Genomic DNA, 21,818 nt, shown 5'->3' with positions numbered 1-21,818 from the left:
ATAACGTAGACGAAGAACTACAGTTCACTATCACTTATTCTGATGTCGCTGTCCAATTCCTTGATACCAACGTCATAGTGTCCAATGGATCCTTAATTACGCAACTTTACACAAAGCCAACCGATAGAAACATGACGCTTAGGTACGAGAGTTGCCATCCTCGCAGTATGGTGAAACATCTACCGTACTCACAGTTCCTGAGGGCAAGGAGGATAGTCACAGATAGTGATACCTTAGACAGAACTGTTGATGAGATGATCTCTAAATTCAAACAACGAGGGTACCCCAGTGCACTACTGGTGGCACAGAAGGAAAAAGCATTAGCTTTAGACAGAGACTCCTTATTACAGGTCAACAAAAAAAGGAAGACGGAAAATAGGGTTACATTCGTATCCACCTATTCTGAATACAGCAACGATATTAGTAAGATTCTGAGGAGACATTGGTCCGTATTAAGTGGTTGCAAAAAGGTAGCGCCAGAATTTAGGACACCCCCCCTTTGCGCTTATCGGAGATGCAAAAATATCAGAGACCAGCTGGTCAAAGCTGATGTTGGACCCAAAATTGTCACGAGACAAACCACGTTGGCACCATCAGGCACTGGATGTTTCCCGTGCCTGCATTGTGTCAACTGTCGTTACATCTGCAGATCCAGGGTATTTATACATCCCAATACGGGAGTAACATACCCCATCAAGTTTCATCTATCATGTGACTCTACTTTTGTAGTGTATGTGCTTTCCTGTCCCTGCCAGTTATTATATGTAGGGGAAACTTCTACGGACCTCAAGACCAGGCTCAATAATCATAGATTCACTATTAGGAAGGGACGCACAGATCTTCCAGTACCAAGGCATTTTTCACTCAAAAAACATAATGAAAAAGATCTAAGATGTTGGATCGTAGACCAGATACAAATTCCCCACGGGGGGGGGGGGGTTTGTGATCGTATAGCTTTACTCAAAAAGAGAGAATCATTTTGGATTCAAACTCTCAACAGTTTACATCCTAATGGATTAAATATTTATTATAGGTATGGAGAGGTTATGTGAGAGGGCTCGTTTGCCCTTTATATTGCTGCTAGTGGTATGTAAAGTATTCCCTCTTGTTGGGGACAAGTTCATTGATAATAAAAAAAATATATTATAAAAAAAGTAAATTGGTTAAAGTATTAACAAAAATAACAAAAACAAGTAAAACTATGGGATTATGTTCTTGTGTTGTCACTGGTATAACTAACACTTTCGTATCATTCTAGGTACACTGGGATTTTGTGGGAAGACATGATGGAAAACTGATGAGCCTTGATGGTGGATGAGGAGCCCACAATGAATTTTTTTCTTCTATTTTTTCTTCATTTTACAAGTGTTGGTTTTTTCTGGGTATTGATGTCGCTGTCCCAATTGCATATAATGGAGGATGCTTGTTTGTTGTTTTATATAGATAATGACTAGGCTCATATTGCTGACTTTTGTGTTTATGACAATTACCGTTCTGTTACATGCAACTGAAGAGAACCCGTACTGTAGCAGGAATGTGACCCACGGTGGGGATGGCACTAACGTGCTTGCAGCATCGTGGTAACGATCAGAGGAGGGTTCCCCATCTTGGAAAAGTAGGGACCTCCTTATGCACAACAGTATGTGGGATTTACTTATCGTGACCCGATGTAGAACGGCGCAGTATGTCAGCTGCTATTTTAGAGTTTGGTCATATTCCCTTTTCTAACATGGCGGCTGTTGATTCGAGTGATGACAGTGCGCATGCGTCTCTTCCTACCATCATCGATGGCTGTCACGTGGCGAGCGACTGCTATGTGCTCCGGTTGCGTCACTCATGTGTGACGCGTCTGGACATGTGCGACACCGCTCGGACGCCGGCTGATGAGGTATATGCGATCGGGACATGCGCGTTAGCATCCTGGAGACGCGCTGAACAGCGTGACAGTATATGTGGGCACCATCACTCCTCAAGGTAGTAACTCATTAGAATATTCCCTATACACATGTGCACAATCAATGATATATTATTAATTATCTATGCACAAGGAACAGCTGAGTATATGTATGTATTTTAAGTAACAATATATGATATTCAGCTATATCATGCACTTGTTTTATTTGTAGCACCAGTCACTTTATTAATGATTATAAGGTTGAATTTTTTATGTATGTTTGTATACTTTTTATACAGTTTTTCACTAAGTATCAATTATGCTGATGTATTAATTGGTTTTATTGGCACACCTATATATGCATGCTCTGCACTTTTTATCAATGCTTGAGAAAGGCTCATGTCGCTCATGTCGCTTATTGCCACCATATATGGGTGAATAAAAAGAACTTTCTGTTTTACTGAAGAACCGTCTGGAGTGCAGTCCAATTTATTTGCAATATATATATATATATATATATATATATATAAAAAAGATAAACATAATTGGTACTGGTAATCTATTAAAATATCCCAATATTTAATTTTGGTGAATGGCGTAAGAAAAATTTCAGAACTGACCTTTTTGGTCAACTCACCTCGCCCAAAAAATTGAATCAAAAATTATCAAGAGGTCCCAAAATATACATATAATTTATAGCTCGCCCCGCAATAAATGAGCCCACAAACAGCTCCATCAGTAGCAAAATAAAAAAGTTATGGGTGTCAGAATGCGGTCACACAAAGCAATCTTTTTTTTTTTTTTAAAGGTGCATTTTAATTTTTAAAAGTAGTAAAACAAAAACCAAACAAATTTGGGATCTCCATATTTGTACTGTCCCACTGAATAAAGTTAAAATGTCATTATATCTGTTGCCCCCAAAAAGTTCAAAAAATTATACAATTCAACTGATGTACCTCAAAATGGTGCCCTTGAAAAAAATACAGCTTGCCCCGCATAACACAAGCCCTCATACAGCTCTGTCAACAAAAACATAAAACAGGGCTTTCAAAATAAAAATTTACAGATAATTTTAATATCAGTGCTTTGGACCATCACCGTTCACATAAATGGGACCCTGTACCCCTCAGGGCCCCCAAATCTAACTGAGCGGCAGGTTGGGCATGCACATTCCCACTCCATTTACCTCTATGGGAGTTCCCAAAATAGCCGAGCGCTGTACTGTACTATATGCAGAACTCCCATATAGATGAATGGAGCAGCAGTGAACATATCCAACTAGAGTTCAGCGAATTGAGCTTCAGATCATGGATCCGAAGTTGATTTGTTCTGACACTTTGTTTTAATGCTGTACGAAGACCGGTCTCCGTGCAGCATTAAAATGTATTGCCTTTGTGGAATCGAGGTACCAGCCAGTACCAAACCCGACTTTTGATTTTGAATTTGAAATGTTTTTAAAGATGCAAAACTGAATACCGAATCTATTTGCGCGATTTAGAGTGAAACGAATTTTGCCTCCAGAGGCAATACATTTTAATGCTGTACAAAGACCGGTCTTCAGACAGCACTAAAACAAAGTGTTAGACTGAATCGGCCTCGGATCCCTAATCAACACAATATCCACCCTGCTGTTTAATTCATTGGGGGCCCTGGGTCCACAATCTCGAGATTGGTACTGCTGGTACCCCCACCTAATACTATCCCATGCCTCCCAACTTTAGAAAATCGCAAAGAGGGACAATATATGCCGGCATTCATTCCAGGCCACGCCTCTAACTCCGCCCAAAGCATAATTACTGACCCCCATCACAACTGCAGCAGCAGGGGATCGGTTAGGTGAGTATAAGTACCTTTATTTTATTACAGTATGCGGAGCCCCTGGGACAATTTTTTCTTGCCTTTAAATATTAGCACATATATCATCAGACTATAGATATTTTAAAGTAGAAATGGCACAAAATAATGATGCTCTGGTCTAATATACAGGTAGAAACCATATAGACACCTTAGTAAGGAGCCATTTAGTAAATGTATTAATAGACAATTATGTATTAATTCCCAGGTCAAAAAGAGAGACTTTTAAAGGTCAAAAAGGGATTTGGGTCAAAAAGAGGGTCACTTGAGAGGTATGCTTTAGGATAACTTCTCACAACCAGAAATGGAGGGGTTAACCCCACATCACAAACCAGTCCCACCATAACCGGGGTGCTTGTTTATAATATAGCTCTGCTCCATGCGCTGTAAGGACCTTCTGACGTCACAGGAGCACATGCCATTCATAGTCTCAATTTCCAGTCACCATGCGCCTCACCCTAAACACTATCATTAGGCTTTAGCTATAATTATATTTATATTATATTATTAATCTGTATTACCAGAGCGCAGAGGAAGTAGATTATTTCCCTGCAGCTGCTTCAAACCCACGTGACTTTAGCATGTCACGTGACCCCGTGACATCACAACGTCCCTTGCGGCGCATAGAGTAATCTACCAGCGAACACAGCTTCTAGCGGACGAACATCCAATCACAATCTTCTATTTCTTTCCTTGAGCTGCCATGCTATGTAGAAGGTTGAGAGAACCTGTCTCCAGTGCTTTTGTTTCACTTTCAGTGAAGAAGCCATATTTGTGAAGTCAGCGGCATTCAAGTTTGGGGCGCTGGCTTCGCAAATATGGCTCCGGTAGTAGGGACAGAGTCGTAAGGCTTGTTTATTCGATAGTAATTGCGGGTATGGGAACGTCAGTACGCTGGCCAGTCCTGCCCTGTGTCGCAGAGGAGGGTCCAAGGGAGTGGAGAGCTGTGTATGTGTGTACATCAGTGGTCCCTGACGAGGCAGCGGACAGCGGCCGGCCCGGGTAGGTGAGTCCCTGGAAGCTGCGGTCTGTACCTGTGGTTTACCTCAGCTGCAGTGTGTCTGTCACCTCTTGTCTTTTCCATCACTTGTTAGAATAAGGCAGCAAATCTGCATGGAACATTAAGGGGTACTCTGAGCAGCTGAGCCCCACATTCCACCATTCTTAAAGGGAACCTGTCACAGGGATTTTTATGTATAGAGCTGAGGACATGGGCTGCTAGATGGCCGCTAGCACATCCGCAATACCCAGTCCCCATAGCTCTGTGTGCTTTTATTGTGTAAAAAACCCGATTTTATACATATGCAAATTAACCTGAGAGGAGTCCTGTCCCTGACTCATCTCACATACAGGACTCATCTCAGATTAATTTGCATATGTATCAAATCGGGTTTTTTACACAATAAAAGCACACAGAGCTATGGGGACTGGGTATTGCGGATGTGCTAGCGGTGATCTAGCAACCCATGTCCTCAGCTCTATACATCAAATCACGGTAACAGGTTCCCTTTAATGTTGGGGGGCCATCTTGTATTGCTGCAACTCCACTCCTATTCGAGTGAATGCAGCAATATGACCCCAGATGGAGTCTTCTAGAGGCCAGGTGTCGGGCCCCCATAGGTCTGATACTGAAGACTTATCTGGAGGATGGGTCACCAGTATCTAAGTCCTGGAACCCCTACCCATAGGAATGAATGGATCCGCATCTATTCTGCCAAAATGTGGCCCGGACGATACGGTCGTGGGAATGTAGCGTGTCAGTTCATGCTGTGTTTTTCCACGCAGATGCCGTGGACAGTTGGTCGGATTAGATCCTCTCCAGTTATTCCTGTAGGATGGGGTATTTACTGTATAGCATTACTGCTTTACAGTAAGGTTTGCTCAGGGAGGGCACAGCCAGCCATTTCCCATGCTGTGCCCGCAGCAGAAGTGGTGTAGTATCACATGTCACTGTCAGGTTACATAGCAGGGCCTCATGTAGAGGACCGCTTCTATATCTAATATGGACAGGGGTTGTCTTTATGAGACAGACCCTTCAGTTCTGACAGTTCACTATCTTTGTATCCAGTCTAGACAGTCCCTGACTAAGCACATCAGCTGCACCGCTCTCTCTCGTGTGTAGAGGGTTTGTTACAGTGTATCACTGCATGCACAGTATTCAAGCCTAGGTGAATAATTTTCGGATGAGCTAAAGCAGGAATGGGCCTGATGCTCTCCAGCTGTTGCAAAACTACAATTCCCAGCATGCCCAGACTGCCTACAGCTATCAGCCTGCAGCAGGGCATGGTGGGATTTGTAGTTTTACAACAGCCGGAGAGCCGCAGGTTGGCCATCCCTGAGCTAAAGGATCTGCTAAACATCAGAATTCAGTGTTACTTCTTCATTATCAGTTTTTGAAGTCTCACACCCATTGCCTAACACCCGGGTCCCCATGACAACACTTCCAGCTTTGTTATTAAGATATTATCCAAATTTTCATGCCCTCAATTAGCCACATTCTTGCCACCCTGAATTTTGGCAGTTATGTGCATATATATCTGTGGACATTGACGTAGATATTGATTTGGATCCTTACAAGGTCCATCTGATAAGACAGTAAATCGCCAAATAAGACACGTCATTTAGGACGTATGGTACAGACACATGGAACAGTTTTCAGGAGCCATATACCTAGTGATGGGATTGGGTCTCAGGAGATTTCACTTGAGGCCTCGCTATAGAACAGTGTGTGGAAGGGACTGCATCCGTAAATGGGAATAATTCGCAGAAGCTCTGCTAATATCAATGTGGCTGGGGCGCTCGTTAATGGAGCTCCATTTTCACTTTGGCCTTATAGAAACATAGAATGTGTCGGCAGATAAGAACCATTTGGCCCATCTAGTCTGCCCAATATATCTGAATCCTATGAATAGTTCCTGGCCCTATCTTATATGAAGGATAGCCTTATGCCTATCCCATGCATGCTTAAACTCCTCCACTGTATTTGCAGCTACCACTTCTGCAGGAAGGCTATTCCATGCATCCACTACTCTCTCAGTAAAGTAATACTTCCTGATATTACTTTTAAACCTTTGCCCCTCTAATTTAAAACTATGTCCTCTTGTAGCAGTTTTTCTTCTTTTAAATATTCTCTCCTCCTTTACCGAGTTGATTCCCTTTATGTATTTAAAAGTTTCTATCATATCCCCTCTGTCTCGTCTTTCTTCCAAGCTATACATGTTAAGGTCCTTTAATCTTTCCTGGTAAGTTTTATCCTGCAATCCATGTACCAGTTTAGTAGCTCTTCTCTGAACTATCTCCAAAGTATCAATATCCTTCTGGAGATATGGTCTCCGGTACTGAGCACAATACTCCAAATGAGGTCTCACTAGTGCTCTGTAGAGCGGCATGAGCACCTCCCTCTTTCTACTAGTAATGCCTCTCCCTATACATCCAAGCATTCTGCTAGCATTTCCTGCTGCTCTATGACATTGTCTGCCTACCTTTAAGTCTTCTGAAATAATGATCCCTAAATCCCTTTCCTCAGATACTGAGGTTAGGACTGTATCACTGATTTTATATTCTGCTCTTGGGTTTTTACGCCCCAGGTGCATTATCTTACACTTATCAACATTAAATTTCAGTTGCCAGAGTTCTGACCATTCTTAACCAAATTTCAGTTGCCAGAGTTCTGACCATTCTTAACCAAATTTCAGTTGCCAGAGTTCTGACCATTTAGTGGATGCCTTCATCATCCACTAAATGACTTCCTGCACTGGTACCACGCACATCAGGTGAATGTCGGCAAAACCTGCTGATTCCCAAGGGCCCGACCATCTGATGAGTATGCGGCAGATGCTGGAGGAGAGAAGGATTGGGCAGTAAGGCTAGGTCTACACGACGACATTTGTCGTGCAACATTTTGTTGCACTAATGTCGCGCAACAATTTTTATAATGGCAGTCTATGGTGTCGCCATGCGACATGCTGCGACTGTGACGCAACAGTCACAGAAAATCCATTCGAGATGATTTTTCTGTGACTGTTGCGTCGCAGTCGCAGCATGTCGCATGTTGCAGTGCAACACCATAGACTGCCATTATAAAAATTGTTGCGCGACATTAGTGCAACAAAATGTTGCGCGACAAATGTCGTCGTGTAGACCTAGCCTTAGGCTACATGCACACGACAGTGGGGAAAAAGTGGACACACTGTCAACTTTTTTTTTTTTTTTTTGTGCATTCATTTTCTGTCCGTTTTTAATCACCAATTTTATTAAGAATGCTGCTCTTTGGACCCCATTATGTTTTTATTTTATTATAATTTTTTTTTAAAACTCATTCACTTGCACATGTGGGGACACTCAGTGTTGACTGGAGGCCGCAGGATGTCCTCACGCAGAGAGTGCAGGTGAGGGGCGAGTGTCCCTGCTCAGGCAAGTGGTTGAGGCTTTTATGTTAGCTTACCACTGTACCCCCCCCCCCCCCCCCCCGTACCCCTTTTTAACGCCCGATAGTGCACTCCTGTCTAAATGGCTGTGGTCCCATTGGGATCTGTCTGGTCATGAATACTGCCAAAAAACAGGAATTGTCCTAGTTTTTGAAGACCGCTATTCACTGGCTGTTCTAAACAAAATGGCTGCGTGAATAGCCCTCAATTGGTTCTTTATGTACCAGCCGTCACACACAGCCATTTTTCAGGAATGTGTGAATTTGCGCACTACTGTGATGAGTTCTCTCTGCTTTATTCCTAAAAGAGCCCCTCAGCTGTCCACAGGTCGGGTGTCGCATTACAGCTCAGCCCCTTCTACTTCAATAGCATCCTCAACCCATGGACAGGTGTGGGGCTGTTTTTTTGTGTTTATTTTTTTTATTTTTTTCAAATAAAGCAGGTATGTTTTTCTAATCCTGGACAACCCCTTTAAGGCTGCTTTCACACTAGCGTTCGGGTGTCCGCTCGTGAGCTCCGTTTGAAGGGGCTCACGAGCGGACCCGAACGCATTCCGTCCAGCCCTGATGCAGTCTGAATGGAGCGGATCCGCTCAGACTGCATCAGTCTGGCGGCGTTCAGCCTCCGCTCCGCTCGCCTCCGCACGGACAGGCGGACAGCTGAACGCTGCTTGCAGCGTTCGGGTGTCCGCCTGGCAGTGCGGAGGCGTGCGGATCCGTCCAGACTTACAATGTAAGTCAATGGGGACGGATCCGTTTGAAGATGCCACAATATGGCTCAATCTTCAGGCGGATCCGTCCCCCATTGACTTTACATTGAAAGTCTGGACGGATCCGTCCCAGGCTATTTTCACACTTTAGCTTTTTTTTGCTAATATAATGCAGACGGATCCGTTCTGAACGGAGCCTCCGTCTGCATTATTATGAGCGGATCCGTTCAGAACGGATCCGCCCGAACGCTAGTGTGAAAGTAGCCTAAAGTGGTATTCCCATCACACCCAGAATATCTGCAGGATATGCAACGGCGGTGTCAAGAACCACCACATCCAGGCAGTGAGTGAGTGGGAGGTGGGAGCTACAGAAACCGCTTAGGACACCTTCTTACTCCTTTAGGATTTGCGACCATGGATTAGAAATGAGCAAATCGATTTGTCTAATCAAGCATGGTGGTGTCCCTGAAGCTGAGGACCCCCCACCTGCACATTTGACAGGGCGAGACATCTCAGAAAGCCCTGACAATCTCGCACCTGCACCGCTGCTCTGAGTGGCACTGACTGCGCATGTGCTGCTACACTTCTAGGTAGTGGTGTGTGAACAGCGGCTACTCTGGAAGTGACTGAAGGCCTTCATTCTGCACACTATATGCAAGGCTTACTGTCCTTCTGGACGGGCCTGTGAATAGACACTGTGAAGGAGATAATGCACTATTATTGATGTAGTTCTGGGGCACCTCGCCTGTGATTGTTCTGCTTTCATCTATACCTGCCGATATATACCATTTCTTATTTTATAGAGTTTAGCTCATCGCAGTTACAGTTGACGCCACAAGACTTGCCTTCAGCCATGATGAATTCCGACATGGATGGTACGTGACAATAATCATTGTTTATTACCTGGTAATTTGGTAAATTGGATAGAAGTAGGTGAGGATACCGCCAAGCTTTTACATCTGCAGATTGTCATTTTCTATTTCTGTTAGTTTTTTTCTTTGTACTAATTCATTTTCTTCTGGTCTTACTGGTTTCCGATGGAGATTTATGTGGTACATTATTATACAGTTTTTTGTTCTGGTCGTTTTGAAATATTTACTGCTCTGTAATAAGTGTTTTTTGACCATGATGAATACGATGTGGGGGTTGGGTCATATTTTTATTATAATGTAAATAATTGCCCATTGATAACTATATTAAAGGGGTTTTCCAGGCTCCTGATATTGATGACACCAGTTATCCCGACTGAACAGCTGTTCCCTGCAGACTCTGGCGCTGAAACTTGCGCTGTGAGTGGAGCCGGATGCACAGCTCCATTTAAAGTATAGTGGCCGTGTCGGGTACTGCAGCTCTGCTCCCATTCACTTCAATCGGAGCTGAGCTGCAGCAACTCTGCACAGCCAGTACACTTTGAATGGAGCCGTGCTTCCTGTTCCATTCACAGCGCAAGTTCAGCTGATCGGTGGGGGTGCAGGGTGTTAGACCCTCACCAGTCAGATTTTAATGATCTATCCTTAGGATAGGTCATCAATATCAGGAGCCTGGAAAACCTCTTTACCCACACTGATTGCTAAAACATTTCCAGACATAATCAAGTAGACAAACGGATTTAAAAAAATAAAAAGATATATACTAAATAATTTAATAGTAAGTGAATTTATTCCCTATGTTTAGTGCTGGAAGTAGAAAATCAGGTGGAACTGGAAGAAAAGACGCGGCTCATAAACCAGGTTTTGGAACTTCAGCACACATTAGAAGGTAAAATGTTTGATTTAATTAGTATGTATGTAGCCATCGAGGGGCATTTATGCCACTGTTGCGGTGTAAATACGTTGCAGATTATGACACATGCCATATGTGCACCCATAATTGCGACTTTTTAGGCTTCTCAGCACTTTTTGGAAGTGGTGTGAAAAGGAGGCGTGGCTTCATGCCGCCAACACCCCCCAACCACCACCACCTTCTCCGGATTTACTATAACTTTCACCGGACAGTTGCATAAGTTATAACTAAAGTCTACACCTGTGGCATAGACTTCAATATCCTTCAATATCTGGTGCACAGCAGGGCAGAGATGCTCCCAATCTATTAACAGGCAATTAGGTGCATCTCGCATCGGTGCAGGGAGATCATGACTGGTGATTGGGAATGTCAGTCTTGATAAATCTCCCACTATGTGTCTAGTTGTCTCTTAATGGGAAGTAGAATATGAGAAGACCATTGTGATTGTACGTGTGACTATCCAAATGGTAAAAATCAGTCAGCAAATCCTGTACACTAGTGATTCTGATAGATGCAATGGCCAGTTTAGAAATTGGGCTGTTGCCAGTCAGTGCCTTCAGGGGTGTGGAAATTAAAAAAAAAAATAATAATCTTGTCGAAGGACTAAAACGGGGGCTCGATCTACTTGTCCCTCATGACAATCTACTTGTCCTGATACAAAAAATAATTTTAAATCAAAACCATATTTCGAAGCACTGCTACGCTTCCTTATGCAGGGAGATGGCTGGCTTGCGTTCCAGTCTTTGTGGTGTGAAATGACTCTAAGTTTAGTCCTCGTTCACACCAGATGATTCTGTCCAGAATGCACTACATCGCGGCCGGCTCACTATGTTGTGGGGCAGGAGGGGGCGTGACGATCCATTGAAGTAAATGACACCGTAGCCACAGCCGCAGGCGATTGGATGCACGGGATCGCAAGGCACAATAAAGCGTGAGGTTCGGTCAAAACGCTGCTTGCAGGCATAATGTGCCTTGCGATCCTGTGCAGCCGATCGCATTGCAGCCGTTGAGCATGGTTATGGTGCCAGTCACTTCAACAGACCACTACGCCCCCTCCTGCCCCACAATATAGTTAGCCGGCCGCGATGCGGTGCAGTGCATTCTGGACGGAATCAGGCCGGAACGGTCTAAACGAGGCCTTAATGTGATCACAGCAATTCGTTTAGTGCACACTCTTGCTCTTAGCACATTAATACCTGTACCTCTAGGTGGTTTAGGCAAATTAGCTGCTGATGCGGCATGGAAGGAACCCCCCTCACCTTCCCTGCAGAAAGGGAGTCCTCTGAGGGATGCTGGCATCTGTCACTGCTTCTACCCCCAAGCCGGAGACTTGACAGAACCCCTCCAGCTCTGTCATTTCTTCTTCCCCACGCTGTCACTACACCACTCCCCCTCCCCCCGCTCTGTCACCGCGGCTGCGTCACTGCTCTACGCCCACTGCTTGGTCACCGCCGCTCCACGCCCCCAGCTCGTTGCCGATCCACTGCTCTGGTAAACAAAGCCTTCTCAGCCCTGCTACTTGCCCGCAGCAGGGGTAAGCTACTGAACAAACTACCTGCCCGGCGCCTGGAATTGCATGCCCCGGGCGTTGGGCGGTACGATTTCCACACCCCTAGTCTTTTTATGACACAAAACAAAAGGTAGCGGTCAGACATCACTGGAAAATTGTTTATCATCCTTAACATTCGCTGTCTTCGTCCACATCACTAGCTGGGTTTTTTTCCATGTGGGGTGTGAAGAGATTTCATTCCAGACATAAACACTTTTTGACCAGCTAGTAAGCAAAAGTCATTCACCATACAGCCATGTAAATTCCCATGTATACTGCCAACTCATCACCTTCTGTACTGATTAAAGGGGTTTTCCAAGTACTTAATTTTTAATATTGACAAATTATCCTGAGAATTGGGTCATCAAGGTCAGATTGGTGGGGATCCGACTCCTGGCACCCACCTATCAGCTCTTGTTTTGGTCAGGAGATATAAAGGGATTTTTCAAGTGTTTAATACTGATCCCCCATTCTCTCTATAGGTCATCAGTCTGTGATTGTAAAGGGTCTGACACCAGGCACCACACTGCCAGTCAGCTGTTTGAATAGGCTGCAGCGCTCCGCTGAGCTCTGCAACCTCCTAGAAGCTTACCAAACACAGCACTCCATCAGATAGTGGCTGTGCTTGGTATTGCAGCTCAGACCTATTCACTTAAATGGGACTGAGCTGTGCCTAGGTCATGTGATTAACGAAAGTGACATCACTGGCCCAGGAAGAGGCCGCCGCGCTTACAGCACAGGCTGTTCAAACAGCTGATTGGCAAGAGTGCCGGGAGTCGTACCCCTCATAATCCGATACTGATGACCTATTCTGAGCGTAGCTTATCAGTGTTAAAATCTCGGAAAACCTTTTTAACTCTTTCACACGAGCGTGTCCGGATGCGTTGCGGCAAACCCGCGCAAGTAGGTACCCAATTGCAGTCAGTTTTGACTGCGATTGCAATCCGTTTTTATTGCGCAGGTGCAATGTGTTTTGCACCCGCGTGATAAAAAACTGAATGTGGTACCCAGACCTGAACTTTTTCACTGAAGTTCAGGTTTGGGATCGGGGTTGTGTAGATTGTATTATTTCCCCTTATAACATGGTTATAAGGGGAAATAATAGCATTCTTAATACAGAATGCATAGTACAATAGGGCTGGAGGGGTTAAACAAATGTTTAATTTAACTCGCCTTAATCCACTTGCCCGCGCAGCCAGCATCTCTTCTTTCTTCATCTGTGAGGAAAAGGACCTGTGGTAACGTCACTACGCTCATCACATGGTCCATCATCATGGTGATGGATCATGTGATGAGCGTAGTGATGTCATCAAAGGTCCTTTTCTTCACAGATTAAGACAGAAGAGATGCCGGCTGCGCGAACAAGTGGATTAAGGTGAGTTAATTTATTATTATTATTATTATTATTATTTTTTTTTAACCCCTCCAGCCCTATTTTACTTAGCATTCTGTATTCAGAATGCTATTATTTTCCCTTGTAGCCATGTTATAAGGGAAAATAATAATGATCGGGTCCCCATCCCGATCGTCACCTAGCAACCATGCGTGAAAATCGCACCGCCGCTTGCGGATGCTTGCGATTTTCACGCAACCCCATTCATTTCTATGGGGCCTGCATTACGTGAAAAACGCACAAAGAGGAGCATGCTGTGATTTTCACGCAACGCACAAGTGATGGGTGAAAATCACTGCTCATGTGCACAGCCCCATAGAAATGAATAGGTCCGGATTCAGTGCGGGTGCAATGCGTTCACCTCATGCATTGCACCCGCGTGGAAATCTCGCCCGTGTGAAAGGGGCCTTAGGATACTGTAGGTTTTTTCGTATTTCATTTTTCTTTCCTATCTTGCTTGAGCCATAACTCTCCGTTCACATAGCTGTATGAGGGCTTTTTTTTTTTTTTTTTTTGCAGGAAAAGTTGTTCTTTCTAATGCCACCATTTAATATGGCCTACAATGTAGTGGGAAGCAGGAAAAAAATTCCAAATGGGGTTGAATAAAAAAAAAAAAATGCATTTCCTCCACCGTTATACAGGTTTTGTTCCCACAGCGTTCTGTTTGCGGCAAAACTGAACTGTGCCCATTTTCTGGGTCAGTACAATTACAACGATACCACATATGTATACATTTTTACGTCTAAATAGTGTAAGAATGTAAACTTTAAAATATATATTTTTTTTACATCATTATATTCTGACTCCATAACTCTTTTTGTGTTGGTGCTCATTTTTTGCAGGACAATATGTAGTTTTTATTGATATTTTGCAGTGTGTGACTTTTTGATCGCATTTTCAAAAAAAAAATTGGGTAGGAGAAGCGATGAAAAAATGGCAAATTGGCCGTTTTTAACCCTTTTTTCCATTGCGCCGTATTGGAAAAATATTTTTATATTTTAATAGTACAGGCGTTTTCGGTTGCGGTGATACCCATAATGTTTATATTTTTAGTTATTTATGTATTTTTTTTATGCTACGGAAAGTGGGATCATTTAGACTTTTCAATTTTTTTTTTCATTTTTACATTTATTTTTTAATGATTTTTGAAGCTCGTATTTGAGTTTACAAAATCCAATATTTTTTTTTATTTTTTATTCTGAACAGTCATGGATTTTTCACATCCATACATTGTTCAGAATTGCTAATTTCTTATGTTGGCCTGCCACCTGCTGGAAAATATAAGAATTGTAGCTTTAATGCCCTAGGTCTCTTCAGCCAGACCCAGCATGTTAACCCCTTCACTACCAAGCCACTTTTCACCTTAAATCCCACATGTCATTGTATGTGGTAATAACTTTAAAACACTTTTACTTTTCCAGGCCATTCTGAGTTTTTCTCTTGTACTTCATAACAGTGGTAAAATTGAGTCAAAAAAAATCATTTTTATTTATAAAAAAAATAAATAATTTACTAAGAATTTGGAAAAATTTAGCAAATTTCCACATTTCAATTTCTCTACTTTTATACTAGAAATAACTCCAAATATAGTTATTACTTTACATTCCCCATATGTCTACTTCATGTTTTGAATTATTTTAAAAATGACATTTTTATTTATTTAGAAGCAAATCTTAAAATGTTTAAGAACCAGTTCAGTTATGAAGTCACTGTCTGGGGCTTACATATTAGAAACCACCCATAAATCACCCCATTTTAGAAACTACACCCCTCAAGCTATTTAAAACTGATTTTACCAACTTGGTTAACCCTTTAGGTGCCCCACGAGAATTAAATAAAAATGGGAATGACCTTTTTTTTTTTTTTTTTTTTTTTTTTAGCAGATTTTAAACTTTCATCTATTTAATCTACACATCAAGAGTTAACAGCCAAACAAAAACCTCAAATCTATTACCCTGAATCTGTAGTTTACAGAAACACCCCATATGTCAGGGCTGGCCAACCTGTGGCTCTCCAGCTGTTGTAAAACTACAACTCCCACCATGCTTTGCTGTAGGCTGATACCTGTGGGCATGCTGGGAGTTGTAGTTTTGCAACAGCTGGAGAGCCTCAGGTTGGCCATCCCTGCCATATGTGCTCAAAAAATGATGTATGGGCGCACAACATGCTTCAGAGTAGAAGGAGCACCATATGTCTTTTGGAGAGCAGATTTAGCTGGATGGTAATTTGGAGCTATGTCACACATGAAGACACCCTGAGGTGGCCCTACAGTGAAAACCCCCCAAAAGTGACCCCATTCTGAAAACTACACCCCTCAAGGGATATTTCAAGGTGTGTAGTGAGCACTTTGACCCTTTAGGCGTTTCACAGAATTGGGAAACGCTTGGCTGTGAAAAAAATAAATAAAAAAAATTCCAGAAAATATTGCTTTACACCCACATTTTTTACTTTTACAAGGGGAAACAGGACAAAATGCACCCCACACTTTGTTCCCAATTTCCCCCCGAATATGCCAACACCCCATCTGTGCTCAAAAAATGATGTATGGCCGCACAGCACGGCTTTAGAGTCAAACAGCTAAATATGGATTTTGCTGACCTGAATTGGCAGAAATGTATTTTAAGTGCCATTTTGGAAATAGCACCCCCGTATGAACATTTTAAGGGTTTGAAAGGGCACTTTTGACCAAACAGGTGTATTGCAGAAATTAATATGTAGTGGTTCGTCAAAAGTGGATATGTAAGCTCTGTGGACAAAATCAGTTATAAGGTGGTAAAATTACAGGGTACATCAAGGATGAAATTATTCCATGGATGAGTAGTACAGACAAAAAGTTTGGACACACCTTCTCATTCAATGAGTTTTCTTTATTTTCATGACTATGAAAATTGTAGATTCACACTGAAGGCATCAAAACTATGAATTAACACATGTGGAATTATATACATAACAAAAAAGTGTGAAACAACTGAAAATATGTCATATTATAGGTCCTTCAAAGTAGCCACCTTTTGCTTTGATTACTGCTTTGCACACTCTTGGCATTCTCTTGATGAGCTTCAAGAGGTAGTCAACTGAAATGGTTTTCACTTCACAGGTGTGCCCTGTCAGGTTTAATAAGTGGGATTTCTTGCCTTTTATGAATGGGGTTGAGACTATCAGTTGCGTTGCGTTGAGAAGTCGGGTGGATACACAGCTGATAGTCCTACTGAATAGACTGTTAGCTGCTTTTTTCTTGCCATAATACAAATTCTAAGTAAAGAAAAACGAGTGGCCATCATTACTTTAAGAAATGAAGGTCAGTCAGTCTGAAAAATTGGGGAAACTTTGAAAGTGTCCCCAAGTGCAGTCAAAAAAACCATCAAGCGCTACAAAGAAACTGGCTCACATGCGGACCGCCCCAGGAAAGGAAGACCAAGAGTCACCTCTGCTGCGGAGGATACGTTTATCCGAGTCACCAGCCTCAGAAATCGCAGGTTAACAGCAGCTCAGATTAGAGACCAGGTCAATGCCACACAGAGTTCTAGCAGCAGACACATCTCTAGAACAACTGTTAAGAGGAGACTGTGTGAATCAGGCCTTCGTGGTAGAATATCTGCTAGGAAACCACTGCTAAGGACAGGCAACAAGCAGAGGAGACTTGTTTGGGCTAAAGAACACAAGGAATGGACATTAGACCAGTGGAAATCTGTGCTTTGGTCTGATGAGTCCAAATTTGAGATCTTTGGTTCCAACCACTGTGTCTTTGTGCGACGCAGAAAAGGTGAACGGATGGACTCTACATGCCTGGTTCCCACCGTGAAGCATGGAGGAGGAGGTGTGATGGTGTGGGGGTGCTTTGCTGGTGACACTGTTGGGGATTTATTCAAAATTGAAGGCATACTGAACCAGCTTGGCTACCACAGCATCTTGCAGCGGCATGCTATTCCATCCGGTTTGCTTTTAGTTGGACCATCATTTCTTTTTCAACAGGACAATGACCCCAAACACACCTCCAGGCTGTGTAAGGGCTATTTGACCATGAAGGAGAGTGATGGGGTGCTGCGCCAGATGACCTGGCCTCCACAGTCACCGGACCTGAACCCAATCAAGATGGTTTGAGGTGAGCTGGACCGCAGAGTGAAGGCAAAAGAGCCAACAAGTGCTAAGCATCTCTGGGAACTCCTTCAAGACTGTTGGAAGACCATTTCAGGTGACTACCTCTTGAAGCTCAACAAGAGAATGCCAAGAGTGTGCAAAGCAGTAATCAAAGCAAAAGGTGGCTACTTTGAAGAACCTAGAATATGACATATTTTCAGTTGTTTCACACTTTCTTGTTATGTATATAATTCCACATGTGTTAATTCATAGTTTTGATGCCTTCAGTGTGAATCTACAATTTTCATAGTCATGAAAATAAAGAAAACTCTTTGAGAAGGTGTGTCCAAACTTTTGGTCTGTACTATATATATATATATATATATATATATATATATATATATATATATATATATATATATATATATATATATATATATATATATACCCCAGTTTCCTGAAAAATTGGCCAAAAAATTAGCACAGATAAAAAAAACGCAAAAAAGAATACCCAAGTACTGATCAGGCAGGTATCACTTGGCGGTCACAGCTCGCATGCAGAAAGAGTTGTGCAGACCTGGAAAATTGTAAAAAAAAATAAATAAAATAAAAAAAACACGGACCAAATGGCGTTCGTAAGAAAAGGAGGGGGTGGGACAGGAACAGAGGGTGGTTTAGAGATCTAGTACTGCTGCAAGTACTAGTACTTCTTTTACAGGAACAGTTGAAATCGCTGTGGTGGTGCACTACAAGTCCCAGCAAGCCAACCAGCAGCACAGAGGGGCACAGAACCTGTCTGCATGCAGTCACCAGCTAGAATGGCTGCATGCAGGGAAGTTCAGCCCTTTCCTGTGAAGCTGTAGCGCTGCCATTGGCTGGAGCGTTGTTCCAGCAAATAGCATCGCTGGCAGGGGACACCAAACACTGACCCAGGGGGGACAGGTGCTGACTAGTTCAGCACCAGTCACCCCTGTACAAACCCTATTCCACCCCCCTGCAGCTTACTGGATGAATGAAAAATAATCCGGAGCTGCTATTGGCCGATTTCTGCAGAAATCAACCAATCACAGCGATCGGTGTTGCAGGGGGGCGCAAAAACATCCCTGTACCCCTAGGGAAGATGACTGCCTGCCGTCCTGAGCAGCCATCGTCAACCGGTCACCGAGCGATTACGCTCAGGGACCGGTTGAACACCGCGCTGTAGCTGTACTGCACTGGTATTTTGTACCTAGTTCGCAGCACCGTACAGCTATGGCGCTGGTAGCGAACAGGTTAAAATCAATTACCAGCATCCTCATTGGTATGAATATTTTATAGGGTTCAGCACTCTGTTTCTCTGTTACTTATCTCACAGCCGTATATCTAAAGAGGATGTGTCACTATAACAGACATTTATGGCATGGACACATCTTTTGGGAGGAGAGGGGAAAACTCAGCTCCTTAGACTTCAGCCACAAATGTGTGTCAACCTCTGCCTGGATGTGGTGGCTGTTGCCTGCCTAGACAGTGAAGTTTATGGCTATATGTGGTGGCACGGTGGCTCAGTGGCTATCACTGGTCTCATACAGCGCTGGGGTCCTAGGTTCAAATATGATAAGGGACAACATCTGCATGGAGTTTGCATGTTCTCCCCGTGTTTGTGTGGGTTTCCTCCGGGTATTCTGGTTTCTTCCCACCCTCCAAACACATACTGATTGTGAGCCAGTGAGTGATAATGTCTGTAAAGTGCTGTGGAAAGCGGTATATATGTCGGTATGCGGTATAAATGCTACGGATTTTCCCAAATGTTTTTTGTGCATTTGAGCAAATGTCTTGAGGAATGTTAGACATCTTTTGTATCTTAAACAGGTAATCCCATCTTGACATTTATAGCATATCCACAGGACATCCCTAGATGTGTCTGATAGGTGTGGGCCCCACTTTGTGAGCTGCCTGTGCTACACCATTCACTTCTGTGAGAGTTCCAAAAATTGCTGAATAAATGCGCTCAGGAAGTTTCGGCACTCCTATAAAAATGGAGAGAGCCTTGCATGCATGTCCACCTGTCCATCCCGTGTATGCCATTAATATCGAGCTGGGAATACCCATTTCTACGTGTGTAGCTGGGGTGTCGTTTTGTTAGGAGATGGCTCCATCATTCCCATAATTCCACTATTTTATTTCCAAACAGATCTCTCTGCTCGGGTTGATGCTGTAAAAGAGGAAAACCTAAAGCTGAAGTCAGAAAACCAAGTTCTTGGGCAGTATATTGAGAACCTCATGTCTGCATCCAGCGTCTTCCAGACAACAGACACTAAGAGCAAGCGGAAGTAATGGCGGATTGTGCCTGTATTGTCCTTGTTTCCACTGGTGTTTGTACCTGAATAGTAAATATGGGTCTAGTTAGCAGAGAACGTGCTTTCACTCAGCGAGCTGTAAACCTTCTGTACACATGGTGACTGCACGGACGACACTACTTTAATACACTAACAGGCATTCTGGATTAACCATACAATGTCAATGACTACACAGGTAACGTCTTAGGAGAAATCATTTAATTGGCTTTAAAAGACTCCACATCAGTAATTACCCTTGTTATATACAGAAGAAAGTGTTCTACAAATGCTGTGGTGTATTTTAAAGCCCCTGTATGTATAGCGGCTGCATCTATAGCAGAGTAGGGCTATACTTTATTTTGCATGATGTCTATATGTTCAGTATCTATTACAAAATATCCTGGTGCGGGCCATAGGCTATTCTATTGGACATCCCTGATCCATTTGCTCAATTAGGGGATGTGGAGTTGATGGAGGGGAGTCCCCCTCCTCCTCCCCCATTCTCCTCCCATAGTAGGAGCTGCCCTTTCTGGAGAACCCCAGCATGTCCTTGCATCATCATAATCATCCCCTCCAAGTGCTTCCTCCCTACAACATGGGACCCAGCTTGGACGAAAAAGCCTTTAAATGATACAGAAAGTATAGGTTAAGATGACAAAAATAGTGATAACTGGGTGTTCTCACCACTTGTCGTGTAGTTTTCAACTTGTGAATACATACTCCTTATTTGGTTTTATGTTGCGTTTGTGTATTCATTTCTAAGCCACATTCACACTGCCCTATCTGTTTTGCTGTCCTCAAACCAGGGATCCGCAAAATGCAGACATCGTCCGCTGTTTTCACCATGCCTATTCTTGCCAGTAAAACACACAAGACTAGGATTTGTTCTATAATTTGCGGCACCAATGCGGACAACACGCAGTTGACATATTTGTGCAACATCTTTTTGCAGCCCCATAGAAATAAATGTATCTGCCTGTAATCGGACCAAAAGTACGGTTGTGTGAATGAGGATTTATTCTGTGTCCTCTCCTGATGTTCATCGGTACACTGCAGTCTCCATGTGCAGGGAAGCATTGTTACTTACTTTGGAGACACTAGACATTTGAGCTTATGCCCTTGTGCGTACTTTTTCTTTATAACTGCCATTATTTGTCATTTACTATACCAACTGTGAAAATCCTCACAGAAAAAATCCTGCAGCTCGGTGATCCTGGCATTGTCTTATAGTAGTCATTAGGGGGCGCTGCTGGTCATAAGCTAGTAGATGGCTTTATGCCCAGCAACACCCTTCAAGATCAGTCCATTCATGATGTAAAGAGGAACCGCTGGAAGTCTTGTGTCATATGTGAATAATACCTCTAATGGTCAGAACAGTATTCTCCCCAATATTTGCTTAGTCCCCCTCCCCTATTTATTGAAAGATGTTGTCAGCCAGACAGGACAAGAAAACACGTTTACCAGGTAACGAGTACGGTGTAAGAGAATTCACATTGTGCCAGGAACACAGATCCACTAAAGCAGATACTTGTAAGTTTGACAGATCCGTCCGCAGCTCATTCCCTAGTTTTGGATTGCAGTAGAAACAAGTGAATGCCTCCTTGATACCCTCGGCAGGGTTCCTGCAGTGCCAATCACAGCTAAGTATATCCACATAGAACATTGCTTTGTAACGTGTATAAAGTGTCTTAGTGAGATCTAACACTGTAATTAGGGAATCTACTGTAAGTTTACATCCTTAGTTATTCTAATTTATTCTGAAATAAAGTACTTGGTTATTTGATGCCACCTCTTGGTAACGTCTTTTTTTTTTTTTTT

General features: G+C 43.1%; 1 protein-coding gene across 2 annotated transcripts; it reads left to right on the top strand.

The window, feature by feature from the left end:
* Positions 1-4,608: 4,608 nt before the first annotated feature.
* Positions 4,609-21,788, top strand: SCOC (short coiled-coil protein). 2 transcript variants are annotated; one of them, XM_044302582.1, is made up of 4 exons: positions 4,609-4,754; positions 9,688-9,759; positions 10,559-10,642; positions 19,856-21,788. In XM_044302582.1, the coding sequence occupies exons 2-4, from the start codon at positions 9,738-9,740 to the stop codon at positions 19,996-19,998; spliced, it is 249 nt and encodes an 82-aa protein (XP_044158517.1). In that variant the 5' UTR covers positions 4,609-4,754; positions 9,688-9,737; the 3' UTR covers positions 19,999-21,788. The 2 variants fall into 2 exon arrangements, with proteins under 2 accessions (XP_044158517.1, XP_044158443.1); XM_044302508.1 differs by having other exon boundaries at positions 4,615-4,750.
* Positions 21,789-21,818: the final 30 nt, after the last annotated feature.

Source organism: Bufo gargarizans, chromosome 1 (genome assembly GCF_014858855.1).
Source record: "Bufo gargarizans isolate SCDJY-AF-19 chromosome 1, ASM1485885v1, whole genome shotgun sequence".
Classification (NCBI taxonomy): Eukaryota; Metazoa; Chordata; class Amphibia; order Anura; family Bufonidae; genus Bufo; species Bufo gargarizans.
Note: the sequence above shows the minus strand (reverse complement) of the source record. Positions and strands in the feature narration are given on the sequence as shown.

Coding starts and splice junctions, on each gene's coding strand:
- SCOC (XM_044302508.1), top strand. CDS start 4,699: ATGTGTGTACATCAGTGGTCCCTGACGAGGCAGCGGACAGCGGCCGGC. Junction 4,751..9,687: donor GCGGACAGCGGCCGGCCCGG/GTAGGTGAGTCC, acceptor CTTATTTTATAG/AGTTTAGCTCATCGCAGTTA. Junction 9,760..10,558: donor GATGAATTCCGACATGGATG/GTACGTGACAAT, acceptor CCCTATGTTTAG/TGCTGGAAGTAGAAAATCAG.